General features: G+C 38.7%; 1 protein-coding gene across 1 annotated transcript in view; it reads right to left on the bottom strand.

Moving 5' to 3' along the window:
* The window catches only part of M1AP (meiosis 1 associated protein), a 74,617-nt gene that overhangs the window by 46,598 nt on the left and 13,814 nt on the right, over positions 1-14,205 (bottom strand). Inside the window, exons 2-3 of the mRNA XM_005686314.3 lie at positions 3,597-3,782; positions 2,584-2,752 (exon numbers count right to left, since the gene is read on the bottom strand). Coding sequence (XP_005686371.2) covers positions 2,584-2,752; positions 3,597-3,782 — 355 coding nt within the window. The remainder of the gene's footprint in view (positions 1-2,583; positions 2,753-3,596; positions 3,783-14,205) is intronic.

The following is a 14,205-nucleotide window of genomic DNA, read 5'->3' as shown; positions in this document are numbered from 1 at the left end:
GCATAGTCAAGAAAGCAGAAATCGATGTTTTTCTGGAACTCGCTTGCTTTTTTGATGATCCAGCGGATGTTGGCAATTTGATCTCTGGTTCCTCTGCCTTTTCTAAAACCAGCTTGAACATCTGGAAGTTCACGGTTCACGTATTGCTGAAGCCTGGCTTGGAGAATTTTGAGCATTACTTTACTAGTGTGTGAGATGAGTGGAATTGTGCAGTAGTTTGAGTATTCTTTGGTATTGCGTTTCTTTGGGATTTGAATGAAGACTGACCTTTTCCAGTCCTGTGGCCACTGCTGAGTTTTCCAAATTTGCTGGCATAGTGCAGCACTTTCTTTCTTTTTTTTAACTCTATTTTACTTTACAATACTGTATTGGTTTTGCCATACATCAACATGAATCCGCCACAGGTGTACACGTGTTCCCAATCCTGAACCCCCCTCCCACCTCCCTCCCCATACTATCTCTCTGGGTCATACCAGTGCACCAGCCGCAAGCACCCTGTATCCTGCATCAAACCTAGACTGGCGATTCGTTTCTTATATGATATTATACATGTTTCAATGCCATTCTCCCAAATCATCCCACCCTCTCCCTCTCCCACAGAGTCCAAAAGACTGTTCTATACATCTGTGTCTCTTTTGCTGTCTCGCATACAGGGTTATCGTTACTATCTTTCTAAATTCCATATATATGTGTTAGTATACTGTATTGGCAGAGAAGGCAATGACACCCCACTCCAGTACTCTTGCCTGGAAAATCCCATGGACGGAGGAGCCTGGTGGGCTGCAGTCCATGGGGTCGCTAACAGTCGGACATGACTGAGCGACTTCACTTTCACTTTTCACTTCCATGCATTGGAGAAGGAAATGGCAACCCACTCCAGTGTTCTTGCCTGGAGAATCCCAGGGACGGGGGAGCTTGGTGGGCTGCCGTCTATGGGGTCGCATAGAGTCAGACACGACTGAAGCGACTTAGCAGCAGCAGCAGCATACTGTATTGGTGTTTTTCTTTCTGACTTACTTCACTCTGTATAATCGGTTCCAGTTTCATCCACATCATTAGAACTGATTCAAATGTATTCTTTTTAATGGCTGGGTAATACTCCATTGTGTATATGTACCACAGCTTTCTTATCCATTCATCTGCTGATGGACATCTAGGTTGCTTCCATGTCCTGGCTATTATAAACAGTGCTGTGATGAACATTGGGGTACACGTGTCTCTTTCAATTCTGATTTCCTCGGTGTGTATGCCCAGCAGTGGGATTGTTGGGTCATAAGGCAGTTCTATTTCCAGGTTTTTAAGGAATCTCCTTAGTGGCTGTACTAGTTTGCATTCCCACCAACAGTGTAAGAGGGTTCCCTTATCTCCACACCCTCTCCAGCATTTATTGCTTGTAGACTTTCAGATTGCAGCCATTCTGACTGGTGTGAAATGGTACCTCATTGTGGTTTTGATTTGCATTTCTCTGATAATGAGTGATGATGAGCATCTTTTCATGTGTTTGTTAGCCATCTGTATGTCTTCTTTGGAGAAATGTCTGTTTAGTTCTTTGGGCCATTTTTTGACTGGGTCGTTTATTTTTCTGGAATTGAGCTGCAGGAGTTGCTTGTATATTTTTGAGACTAGTTGTTTGTCCGTTGCTTCATTTGCTATTATTTTCTCCCATTCCGAAGGCTGTCTTTTCACCTTGCTTATAGTTTCCTTTGTTGTGCAGAAGCTTTTAATTTTAATTAGAGAGAGAGTGCAGCACTTTCATAGCATCATCTTTTAGGATCTGAAATAGCTCAACTGGAATTCTATCACCTTTTAAATATATTTATTAGGATTAGCTTGTAAGTACATCAAAAAATTCTGATAGCATTTTGATTGGAATTGCATTGATAGATCAATTTGGGGAGAACTGAATCCTTATGATATTGAATGTTTCTATCCATTAACATGCTCCACTTAGTTATATCTTCTTTAAGGTGCCATCAGTAAAGCTTTCAACTTTCCCCAATAACTATTCTATGAATCTTTTCATAGAATAAATCATATTTTACGTTTATTTATGTTATTTTATTTATGTTTATTTATGTTATTTATGTTTATTTCATAGAATAAACATAGAATAAAATTCATAGTTTAAACCTTTTAAACTTTATTTCTAAACATTCTTTTATTATCGTAAAAGGTATTTCTTCAAAAATGGAAGTTTCTAAGAGTTTGTTTCTAATTATAGAAATGCTATTGACTTTGTATGTGTGTCTTATATTTCTATATATCTATCTTTTTATTTAGAGAAGGCAATGGCATTAGAACATTACAAAGGATACCCCAATCTCTTGAGGAGGAAGGAATTTTAAACTTTCTTTACCTATAATATTTCAGATTTTACATTAATATATATTGCTTCTAAAATTAAAAATAAGATTAAAAATTAAACTCTACCACCTAGAAACACTTTTCTGGACCACAGTGAAATCTGTTGGCTTTATTTCACTTAAGAATATAAAAAGACCATGGAAAATAATACTCCTCAGCTGTAAAAGACTACTCATTAAAATTCTGACCATTCTTTTAACCTTTTCATTTAATCCTTACCCTCATTGCTGGGCTCTTCAACAGGAGATGCTGAGTTAATACATTCTAGGACTCCTTTTGTGATCTCAACCACTTGAAGCTTCCTGATCCTGACTAGGTCTGTATCTTTCAATCCTTCCTCCAACTGTTTGATCACCTCTTTTCCAGGCTGTGAAGTCAGAACGGTAATCTGGAAATAAATCAAAGAATCATTGTGCCCTCTTTCACTGATGTACAGAGTGAAGAATGTTAACAGGTTAGATCTAGAGGATAAACATCGAAGAAATTGGTAGTAGTGTCTTAGGGCAAAGAAGAGGATTTAATTGTAACTTGCAAATCAAGTTTTATTTGACAGATTCTGGTGGGAGAGGTCTGGTGGGATAGATCATCACAGCAGCCTTCCAAACAAACTGAATCTATCCCAGAAAGGGACTAGTGAGAAGCCATCCTTGTTTCAGTTTATTTTTTGGCCATGCCACAGCATGTAGGATATTAATTCCCCAGCCGGGGACTAAATCCACACCACCTGCATTGGGAGCATGGAGTCTCAACAACTGGACTGCCAGGGAAGTCCCCCGCTGTGTTTCAGCTTTTAAGATTGCTTGAATCACAGGCAGTATCCCTCTTGCTCAAAATGCTTTGATTTCATGAAGAGACAAAGGAAACAGAATCCTTAAATTCCACTTGTTAGATGTGTACTAAATATCAGAGAGCTTATATGCTCTTTTCTCAGTGGTACTTCCATTGGATGTCTCTCCTTGCTCAATCTGAACTCTGGAAGGCAAGTATTAAATATATGCAGTTTTCTTTTGTACTTAGACATTTAGAGCATAATTATTTCTAAACTCATTTGTTTGATGCCTGATGTTACAGAGACTGAATGTATTTTAACTCATTTACACACCCAATGGAGTACCTAGTGACGACCTTCAAGTGAATGAAACAGAGAACAATAGAAGGATGGCAAATAATGAAGGATTTAGATGGACTTAAATGGGAAGAAAGCTCAGTGTCCTAAGGCCAGCATCTCTTACCTCCAGGGAACTGTAGGTCAGAGCTGCACCTGTGCTCACGTGTCTGCTGTACTGTTTGAACTGCTGGAGCCCATCCTCTATTGCCAACTGCAGAGAAATGCCTTGTGGTCTGAAACAACCTTCTCTTTGCAGTATGCGGAGTTCTGAGATGCAGGCCTGCAGCCTAGCAAAGTTCCCTTTCACTTGCTGCAGAGAAAATGAATCAAGGGTGCACATCTTTAGTGACCCAGGTTACAGATTAATTGGCAGTCTAATTTATTATCAATTATTACTTAAGAGTACTTTTCCCTTCCTGAAAATCTATTTATTTGACCAAGATCTATGGAATGCGTATTCTGTTCTAGGCACTGCACTAAAACCTTTCCTAAATTTCCCTAAAATTTTGCACATTTCTCTAAAATTTGCAGCCAAAAGGCATTGATTATGTGGAGTTACTAGAAACAGAAAATGTGTTTTAATTCATTCACTCACCCAAAGGAAGTTTCAGTTGTGATTGCTCAGTTTTATTGCAAATTGGAGGCCTAGCAGTGTCACTCTCAAAATGTGTCACTCTTCATTTCTCAGTCAGTCTAGGAACTGGGAGGCATTCTATTCAAGAGTGATATTTTACCAGAAATGAGGATTTTGATGTGGTTGATCATTTAAAACTGATAGTTCAGTTGCTCAGTTGTGTCTGACTCTTTGCAACCCCATGAATCGCAGCACACCAGGCTTCCTGTTCATCACCAACTCCCGGAGTTTACTCAAACTCATGTCCATTGAGTCGGTGATGCCATCGAACCATCTCATCCTCTGTCGTCCCCTTCTCCTTCTGCCTTCAATCTTTCCTAGCATCAGGGTCTTTTCCAGTGAGTCGGCTCTTCGTGTCAGGTGGCCAGAGTATTGGAGTTTCAGCTTCAACATCAGTCCTTCCAATGAACATTCAGGACTGATCTCCTTTAGGATGGACTGGTTGGGTCTCCTTGCAGTCCAAGGGACTTTCAAGAGTCTTCTCCAACCACAATTCAAAAGCATCAATTCTTCAGCGCTCAGCTTTCTTTATAGTCCAACTCTCACATCCATACTTGACTACTGGAAAAACCATAGCCTTAACTAGATGAACCTTTGTTGGTAAAATAATGTCTCTGCTTTTTAATATGCTGTCTAGGTTGGTCCAGAGAAGGCAATGGCAACCCACTCCAGCATTCTTGCCTGGAAAATCCCATGGATGGAGGAGCCTGGTAGGCTGCAGTCCATGGGGTCGTGACAAGTCAGACATGACTGAACGACTTCACTTTCACTTTTCACTTTCATGTATTGGAGAAGGAAATGGCAACCCACTCCAGTGTTCTTGCCTGGAGAATCCCAAGGATGGCGGAGCCTGGTGGGCTGCTGTCTATGGGGTCGCACAGTGTTGGACACGACTGAAGCGACTTAGAAGCAGCAGCAGCAGCTAGGTTGGTCATAATTTTTCTTCCAAAGAGTAAGCGTCTTTTAATTTCATGGCTGCAGTCACAATCTGCAGTGATTTGGGAGCCCAAAAAAATAAAGTCTGACACTGTTTCCACTGTTTCCACTGTTTCTCCATCTATTTGCCATGAAGTGATGGGACCAGATGCCATGATCTTCGTTTTCTGAATGTTGAGCTTTAAGCCAACTTTTTCACTCTCCTCTTTCACTTTCATCAAGAGGCTTTTTAGTTCCTCTTCACTTTCTGCCATAAGGGTGGTGTCATCTGCATATCGGAGGTTATTGATATTTCTCCTGGCAATCTTGACTCCAACTTGTGCTTCTTCCAGCCCAGCGTTTCTCATGATGTACTCTGCATATAAGTTAAATAAGCAGGGTGACAATATACAGCTTTGACGTACTCCTTTTCCTATTTGGAACCAGTCTGTTGCTCCATGTCCAGTTCTAGATGTTGCTTCCTGACCTGCATATAGGTTTCTCAAGAGGCAGGTCAGGTGGTCTGGTATTCCCATCTCTTTCAGAATTTTCTACAGTTTATTGTAATCCACACAGTCAAAGACTTTGGCATAGTCAATAAAGCAGAAATAGATGTTTTTCTGGAACTCTCTTGCTTTTTTGATGATCCAGAGGATGTTGGCAATTTGATCTCTGGTTCCTCTGCCTTTTCTAAAACCAGCTTGAACATCTGGAAGTTCACAGTTTATGTATTGCTGAAGCCTGGCTTAGAGAATTTTGAGCATTACTTTACTAACATGTGAGATGAATGCAATTGTGCTGTAGTTTGAGTATTCTTTGGTATTGCCTTTCTTTGGGATTGGAATGAAAACTGACCTTTTCCAATAAGGTCCTACCTAACAGACCCCTCAGGGTCACTTCAGTAAAGAAACGATACTTGTCTGCAATCAGGTCAGGGAGTCAACATGTAAATCTCCTGACTGTCTTCACTCTCCTTCACAAAAACTTGTTCTCAGGAAGTAGTTTAATCTAATATGATTCTAGATCAATGTTACATCTCCTAAGGATATATGCATTTTGAATAAATGTGGAATTAAAATTTGTGACACTATTTGAAGGAATGCCAGGCATCAATAGCAGGTGGGGGTGGGGTGGGGAGAAATTATATTTGGGATGAAGACACTTTCCTGATCAAAGAGCAGAATTGAGCAATATTTGCAAAACACACATAAAATTCATGAGCATGTTACTTTGCTTACTTGCTCCTCTTCATGAATCTCTGGGGAAAACAGAAGAAATAGGATATAATTTTTACACAAAGAGAACTTGTAATCTAGATAGGAAGATAAGAAACCTACTCAAGAAATAAATGAGAACAAATGAGGCCAGTAGCCTTTAAGTATTTCTTTTCATGTACTCCATAAAAGAATATGAAAAATGATATACTCTATTATATATTATGTTGACATCTAGATTTAAAAATTTGAAGTATAAGTAGTTGTTAAGGACATATAACTTCCAGTATATTTAAATACCAATATTTAAAAATGACACTATAATACAACTCTTTAAAACATAATCTAATTATGTTTATTAATCTAAATATTAATATCATAGGAATTTGATACTCTCATTTTTCAATTCTTAAAGTACATGAGCAAGCTTTTTTCTTTTTAACAGATGGAAATTAATATTATTCATTTTCTCCCTGAATTCATATTTCCATTTCAATTTCCCGTAGTTTTATCGTAATGTAATAGAACTTTCTGGTTGGCAGTCTTTTATTGATTATCTTATCATATTTCTATGCATCAAAAATATATGTCATCAGATTTTAAAATTTCCTATGACTTTAGCGATTCACAGGGTCGCAAAGAGTCAGACATGACTGAGTGACTGAACTGAACTGGACTGATAGGCTTTAAGGAGTTATCTAGATTGCACTATTTAAAAAATTATTGTTCATATAAATTGATCAAAACAGCATATATATTATCTATTTTGATAATTATTGGCATTAAGGATAAAATTTAATTAGAAATGCATCTCAGTGGTGAGCACATTGGGTTCTTTAATTAGTTAAGGTATGTGTGAATAAATAAATTATTGATTAAATGGCACAACATTAAGTATTAATCCTATTCCTATTTTCTAGGAGGTTTCTAGTGCTGAGAAACCTCATCCTGATAAATACAGATGTCAAACAAACTGTCAAATTCATTCTGAGTTATATGCCAAAAATTACATATGGATATACTAATAAAATTATTTTAATGATCTATTAGCTGCTACTCAATTTAGTCTTCCTTCAATTGTTAAAATTGGAGATTACCTGGTTACAAAAGATTTTTAACCCAATCATTAAGTCATTTTCTTTCTTACACTGATGTCAATATTTTGAAATACTCCTTTGTTTGGTGCCCCTGGAAGTTTTAAAACCACATGGCAATTCATCACAGTAAAATTTATGGTGGGTGAAAGATATGTTCCTCTCACCTCATCCTTTTTATTTTGGGTTTTCTTTGTGAAGTGGAAGAGAAGTAATTGTTAAAGGGATGCTAGGAATGAAGAAGGAGCCTGACACCCTCATCATAGGCATAGTTATAGAAGTTTTAGAAAAGAATACAGTAGAAATGGAAGATCTATATAACAGTTCTTGAAAATTATATATTCCTATGCCCTAGGAACTCTTACAGCCCTAGTTTTGTGTGTATCACATTTGGAAGAGACTTATAGACTACGGATACTTTAGAAATTTAGAAAAAGAGTTGTTGGAAAGGGGGTGAGATTGAGCTTAGAATTTAAAGGATAAGGTTTGTAAAAGGAATACCGTATTTTAGGTGTATATGTGTGCGTTTGTTGGGGAGCTGGTAGACAGGCTGAAAGCTCAATATAAGCATCTCTGGAGGTTGAAAGTGAATGGAGTGTGCCAGAGAGAAAGAAGGAATATGCCTGATAAGAGCAGAGGATGCTTGTTGAAGAGTAGATGCTTGTTGAAGACTCTCAAGAGTCTTCTCCAACACCACAGTTCAAAAGCATCAATTCTTCAGCGCTCAGCCTTCTTCACGGTCCAACTCTCACATCCATACATTACCACAGGAAAAACCATAGCCTTGGCTAGATGGACCTTAGTTGGCAAAGTAATGTCTCTGCTTTTGAATATGCTATCTAGGTTGGTCATAACTTTCCTTCCAAGGAGTAAGCGTCTTTTAATTTCATGGCTGCAGTCACCATCTGCAGTGATTTGGGAGCCCAAAAAAATAAAGTCTGACACTGTTTCCACTGTTTCCCCATCTATTTCCCATGAAGTGATGGGACCGGATGCCATGATCTTCATTTTCTGAATGTTGAGCTTTAAGCCAACTTTTTCACTCTCCTCTTTCACTTTCATCAAGAGGCTTTTTAGTTCCTCTTCACTTTCTGCCATAAGGGTGGTGTCATCTGCATATCTGAGGTTATTGATATTTCTCCCAGCAATCTTGATTCCAGCTTATATTTCTTCCAGTCCACCATTTCTCATGATGTACTCTACATAGAAGTTAAATAAGCACGGTAACAATATACAGCCTTGACGTACTCCTTTTCCTATTTGGAACCAGTCTGTTGTTCCATGTCCAGTTCTAACTGTTGCTTCCTGACCTGCATACAGATTTCTCAAGAGGCAGGTCAGGTGGTCTGGTATTCCCACCTCTTTCAGAATTTTTCAGTTTATTGTGATCCACACAGTCAAAGGCTTTGGCATAGTCAAAGCAGAAATAGATGGTTTTTTAGAACTCTCTTGCTTTTTCGATGATCTAGAGGATGTTGGCAATTTGATCTCTGGTTCCTCTGCCTTTTCTAAAACCAGCTTGAACATCTGGAAGTTCACGGTTCACATATTGCTGAAGCCTGGCTTGGAGAATTTTGAGCATTAGTTTACTAGTGTGTGAGAAGAGTGCAATTGTGCAGTAGTTTGAGCATTCTTTGGCATTGCCTTTCTTTGGGATTGGAATGAAAACTGACCTTTTCCAGTCCTGTGGCCACTGCTGAGTTTTTCAAATTTGCTGGCATATTCAGTGCAGCACTTTCACAGCATCATCTTTCAGGATTTGAAATAGCTCAACTGGAATTCCAGGGAAGCCCATGACAAATCTCTAGATCCATCCATATTGCTGTAAATGGCATAATTTCATTCTTTTTAATGGCCGAGTAATATTTCATTGTATATATGTAGCACATCTTTATCCATTTATACTGATGGACACTTAGTTTGCTTCCAGGTCCTGGCTATTGTAAATGAAGTGTTGCAATGAACACTTGGGTACATGTATCCTTTCAGATCATGATTTTCTCTGGATATATGCCCAGGAGTGGGATTGCTGGGTTATATGGTAGTTCTATTTTTAGTTTTTTAAGGAACCTCCATACTGTTCTCCATAGTGGCTGTACCACTTTACATTCCTACTAACAGTGTAGGAGGCTTCCCTTTTCTTCACACATCCTCCAGCATTTATTGTTTGTGAATATTTTGATGATAGCCATTCTGGCTGGTATGAGGTGATATCTCATAGTTTTGACTTGCATTTCTCTAATAATTGGTGACACTGAACATCTTTTCATTTGCCTCTTGGCCATCTGTATGTCTTCTTTGGAGAAATGTCTATTTAGAATATCTTTTAAATCCATAGTTGAATTCATAAGAAATTAAGGGTAATCCCCAAGTACCAAAGGAAACTACAGTGTGAGACAGGTATAAAAGCCTTGACTTTATTTGCTGATCTTGGGAACCAAGGGCTTTGTGTTGAAAGGGAAAAGGAGACAAGACATTAGGCCCTTGTAAAGAAGAGTTGGAACTGCCACCCTGGCTCAAAAAGTTAAAAGGTTATTTAAAGGTTTTTTTTCTCAGTGAAAAAGGTGGGCTAGAAAGAATCCACCCACTGCTCAAAGCAGATGATAATAAAACTTGTTGACTTATGTGAGCTCTGAGGAGAAATGAGAAAGAATTACTGCTGAAACCTAGAAACTACATACATTCCTTTATGTCAGTTTAGGATTTGTCTTTATCTACAGTCTAGGAAACCCTAAGTTTAAAACATAACTTAAAGTGGTCCTGGGGTGATAGCACCTCAGGCATCTGACTGAAGCAAACACAAATCCTTTCTAGATGCACATACACCATAAACTTAAGGCCTCACAGAATTTTCACACATTAAGATCAGTTTAAGATAAACTCATAATCCAAAATTACAAAATCAGTTACAAAAATAAACATTATGAGTGAGAGTCCACAGAAACAACAAAGAAGAGAATTAGAATACCATTTCACATATTGGAAACATCAAATATATTTAAGTACCTTTAAGATGTTTAAAGAAGTAAGAGGGATTGTTCAAAAAGGACCCAAAAGATTTGAAAATTACGAGGCTATCTGTACCCTGAAGTAAAGGGAATAATCAGACCTTTCAGTACTAGTGAATACTGGCTACGAACGGACACTATTTTCAGAGGTCCCGAACATTATTGTTGCCCCCAATCAGAGCAGGGGCTTATGGCAGTCAAGTGATCAGGGAAATTTTATATTGGGTCTGATGAGTCCCCACATGCATCCTATGGCTATTTCTTCAGTTTTGGAAAGTATAAATGGAATAGACATGCCTCACAGCTGGCAGAATCCCCACACTGGTTCTCTGACCTGTGGAGTGAAGGCAACTATGGTGGGAATGGCCAAGTGGAAGTCTCTAGAGATGTTTCTGCTTAGGAAAACAATAAGTGCAATACTGAATTCCTGGAGGGACTGTAGAAATTAGTGTGCCATCAAGGACTTGAAAGATGCAGAGTTGGTGATTTCTACCACATCCCCATTCAATTGGCCTATATGGCCTGTGCAGAAGACAGATGAGTCTTGGAGAATGAAAGTGTATTATCATAAACTTACTTAGGTGCTAACTCCAACAGCAGTTGCTGTATTAGATGCAGTTTCATTGCTTGAGCAAATTAACACATCTCTTGGTACCTGGTGTACAGCTATTGATCTGGTAAGTGCCTTTTCTCCACTCTTGTCTATAAGGTCCCACAGGAGCAGTCTGCTTTCAGCTGCCAAGACCAGCAACACACCTCCTTCACTAACCTACCTCATGGGTGTATCAGTTCTCCAGCCTTATGTCATAATTTAGTTCACAGGAATTTTGACTGCCATTCCCTTTCACAAGTTATCACACTGGCCCATTACATTAATGACATGCTGAGTGGACCTAGTGAGCAAGAAGTAGCACCTATTCTAACTTATTGGTAAGACATTTGCAAGCCAGTATGTAGGAAATAAATTCAACTGAAATTCAGGGGACTTCTACCTCAGTGAAATTTTTCATGTCCATTGGTATGGGGCATGTTGCAATGTCAAATCAAACGTGACAAATCAATTTGTTGTTTTTGGAGCAGAAGAGAGGATCTAAAGGTCAAACTGCTTTTAAATCAGATGGTTGACATCTTTCTACTTTTAGTTCCATCTACATTCTTACTTTCAAAAGTACTTGATTTTGCTAGTTCCTAAGCCTTTTGAGAAATTGGTGGTTTAAACTTTCTTCTTCGGGTTTCGCACTACTGGCTTAAGATTTAGCTCTCTTGGGGACTGCTAAGTCATTTATCACTTTTCACTTGTATTACGGTTTCCAAAATTTTGTTGCAATATTTTCCCCTTCATTCAACAAACATTCAAAGGTTACAAAAGAATATGTAGAAAAAGTCACCTTCCTACTCTTAGTTTTCAGCTAACCAGTAGTTTCCTGCAGGCAATAAATATTATCAGCTTATTTGATATCTTTCAGAGATATTTCTTTACATAAAAGGAAATATAAATGGGCCTCCTTGGTGGCTCAGACAGTAAAGAATCTGTCCACAATGCAGGAGATCTGGATTTGATCCCTGGGTCAGGGAGATCCCCTGAAGAAGGGAATGGCAACCCACTCCAATATTCTTGCCTGGAGAATTAGATGGACAGAGGAGCCTGGCAGGCTACAGTTCATGAGGTTGCAGAGTTGGACACAACTGAGTGACTATCACTTTCACTTTTCATCTTTCTTCTTACCGAAACAGAAGAGATTATGATACTCTTTTGAATCTTGATTTTGTTACACAGTATATTTGGGTAATCATTATATTCAATAGATAAAAAGTATCTTAATTTTTATGGCTAAATAGGATTCCATTAATAGATGGACCATGTAACTCTATTTAACCAATTCCCTATTAATTAACAGTAGGTTATTTCCAATCTTTTGCTATTCTAAACAATTCTAAAATGAATAATCTACAACCATTTTTGTACATATGAAAACATATATGTAGGATAAGTTTCTAAAAGCAGACTTGCCAGGTTAAAGGGTATGTAAATTGTGATACTGTCACCACATTGACCACTATAGCAACTGTGTTAAAATATATACCCAAGGGTGCCTGTTTCTTTAAATCCTCAAAAACATTGTCATTTAACTTAAAAAAGTCTTTACCAATCAGATACCTGAAAACTAATAGCATCTCAAAGTAGTTTCAACTTGTATTTCTTTTATGAGTGAGACTGAACATATTCAATATTTCAAGGTCATGTGTATTTCCTTTTTTGAAAACTGTACATATATCATATTTCATTTCCTATTAGACTATGGTCATTATTTTTATTGATTTTAAGGAAACCTTTATGCAGTTATGGAAATTAACTCCTTGTGATATAGAAGCAAATATTTTTCCTCATATGGTCTTTAGATTTTACACCTAGTATTTTTTTGGCCAAGTGTATATTTTCTATTTTTATTCAAGTGAATTTATTAATCTTTTACTTTTGGAATTTTGGGTTTCATGTTATGGTTAGAAAGGCCTTTCTTACTCTTACATTTTCCCCCAAGCTCTGCATGCTGTCAATTTATTGTCAATTAAGCCTTTCTCCTTCACAGTAATCATGATGTTAAGTTTTCTGGGTAGAGTGTACTAGAGGGACATTGCATGAGGAAGGTATGTTTCTGCTGAAACCAATGGGATGAAGCCACCTTGTAGTGTTCCACCCAAATTCCCAGAACTTATAGGTCCTTGGTGTTATGGACTGAATGTTTGTGCCCCCTTAAAATTCATGTATTGAAGCCCTAACTCCCAATGTGATGAGAGGCAAAGCTTCTGGGACATAATTAGGTTTTGATGAAGTCATGAGTGGGGCCTCCATGATGGGATTAGTGTGTTGTAACAAGAGGAATAGACACCAGAGCTCTCTCTTCAAGTACAACACACACATTAAGGAAAGTCCATGTGAGCACATAGCAAGAAGTCCATGTGAGCACATAGCAAGATGGAAGAGGGCTCTCACCAGAGCCTGATCAGGTTGGCACCCTGACCTTGGCCTTCCAGCTTTCTAAACCTCGAGAAAATAAATGTCTGTTGTTTAAACCAGTCAGTCACAATTTGAGCTAAGACATTAGGAACTTCTTAGCCCTAGCTGATCACCTGTCAGCTGCTCACTTAGCCAGGACACTGCATGCTTCAGACCTCGTGCCTGCACTGATGCCTGACTCCCTTTGCTCACCTGTCGTTCCCCACAGAGGTTTGTCTCTGGAGGTCCTCCCAGTGCTGCTGTTCTTTTCAGCATGGATACTGCTTACCCCAGGCCTCCTGCCCACAGTGGCACTCCACTCCGCATGTTTGCGCACTGGCCACTGCGCCTGCACCTGAAGGGTTCCTGTTTTCCCAGTAGCCACGGACCAGCACCAGCTTGAGCAAACCAGTATCTTCTGTGTATCCAGTGAGCTACAACCATACATTCTCCAACTGGCTCTAAACCCCAGCCTTGGGAAAGGGGTCCCCTTTCCAACTTAGTCCTTCTTCGAGATCTCTTCCTCAGCCTGCAAGCATGCATGCATAGTTGAATAGGTTAAACTATGTTAAAATATTCTGTATAAATTTTCCTTTTTATTTATTTTTATTTTTTTTAAGAAGCCACCCCAAACCCCAGTTTTATTCCTTATTATCTGGTTATAAAATCCTAATTATCTACCAAGGCAGGAGAGCTGCATTTTGTGATTTAGGCAGTGTTTCCTTCTATCTTTGGTTTTCCTGTTCTTTGGGTTTGAAACACACAGTCTACACTAGATGTTTTTCCAGGGGAGCTTCCTCCACTAGGCAAATCAGACCCTGCTTTGCTACTGGTAATTTCTACAGAACTCATGTCTCAGCTCCAGGGCTCTCC

This window comes from Capra hircus, chromosome 11, assembly GCF_001704415.2.
Source record: "Capra hircus breed San Clemente chromosome 11, ASM170441v1, whole genome shotgun sequence".
Taxonomy (NCBI): domain Eukaryota; kingdom Metazoa; phylum Chordata; class Mammalia; order Artiodactyla; family Bovidae; genus Capra; species Capra hircus.
The sequence above is the reverse complement of the archived record's forward strand: the minus strand, read 5'-3'. Positions and strand labels throughout refer to the sequence as shown.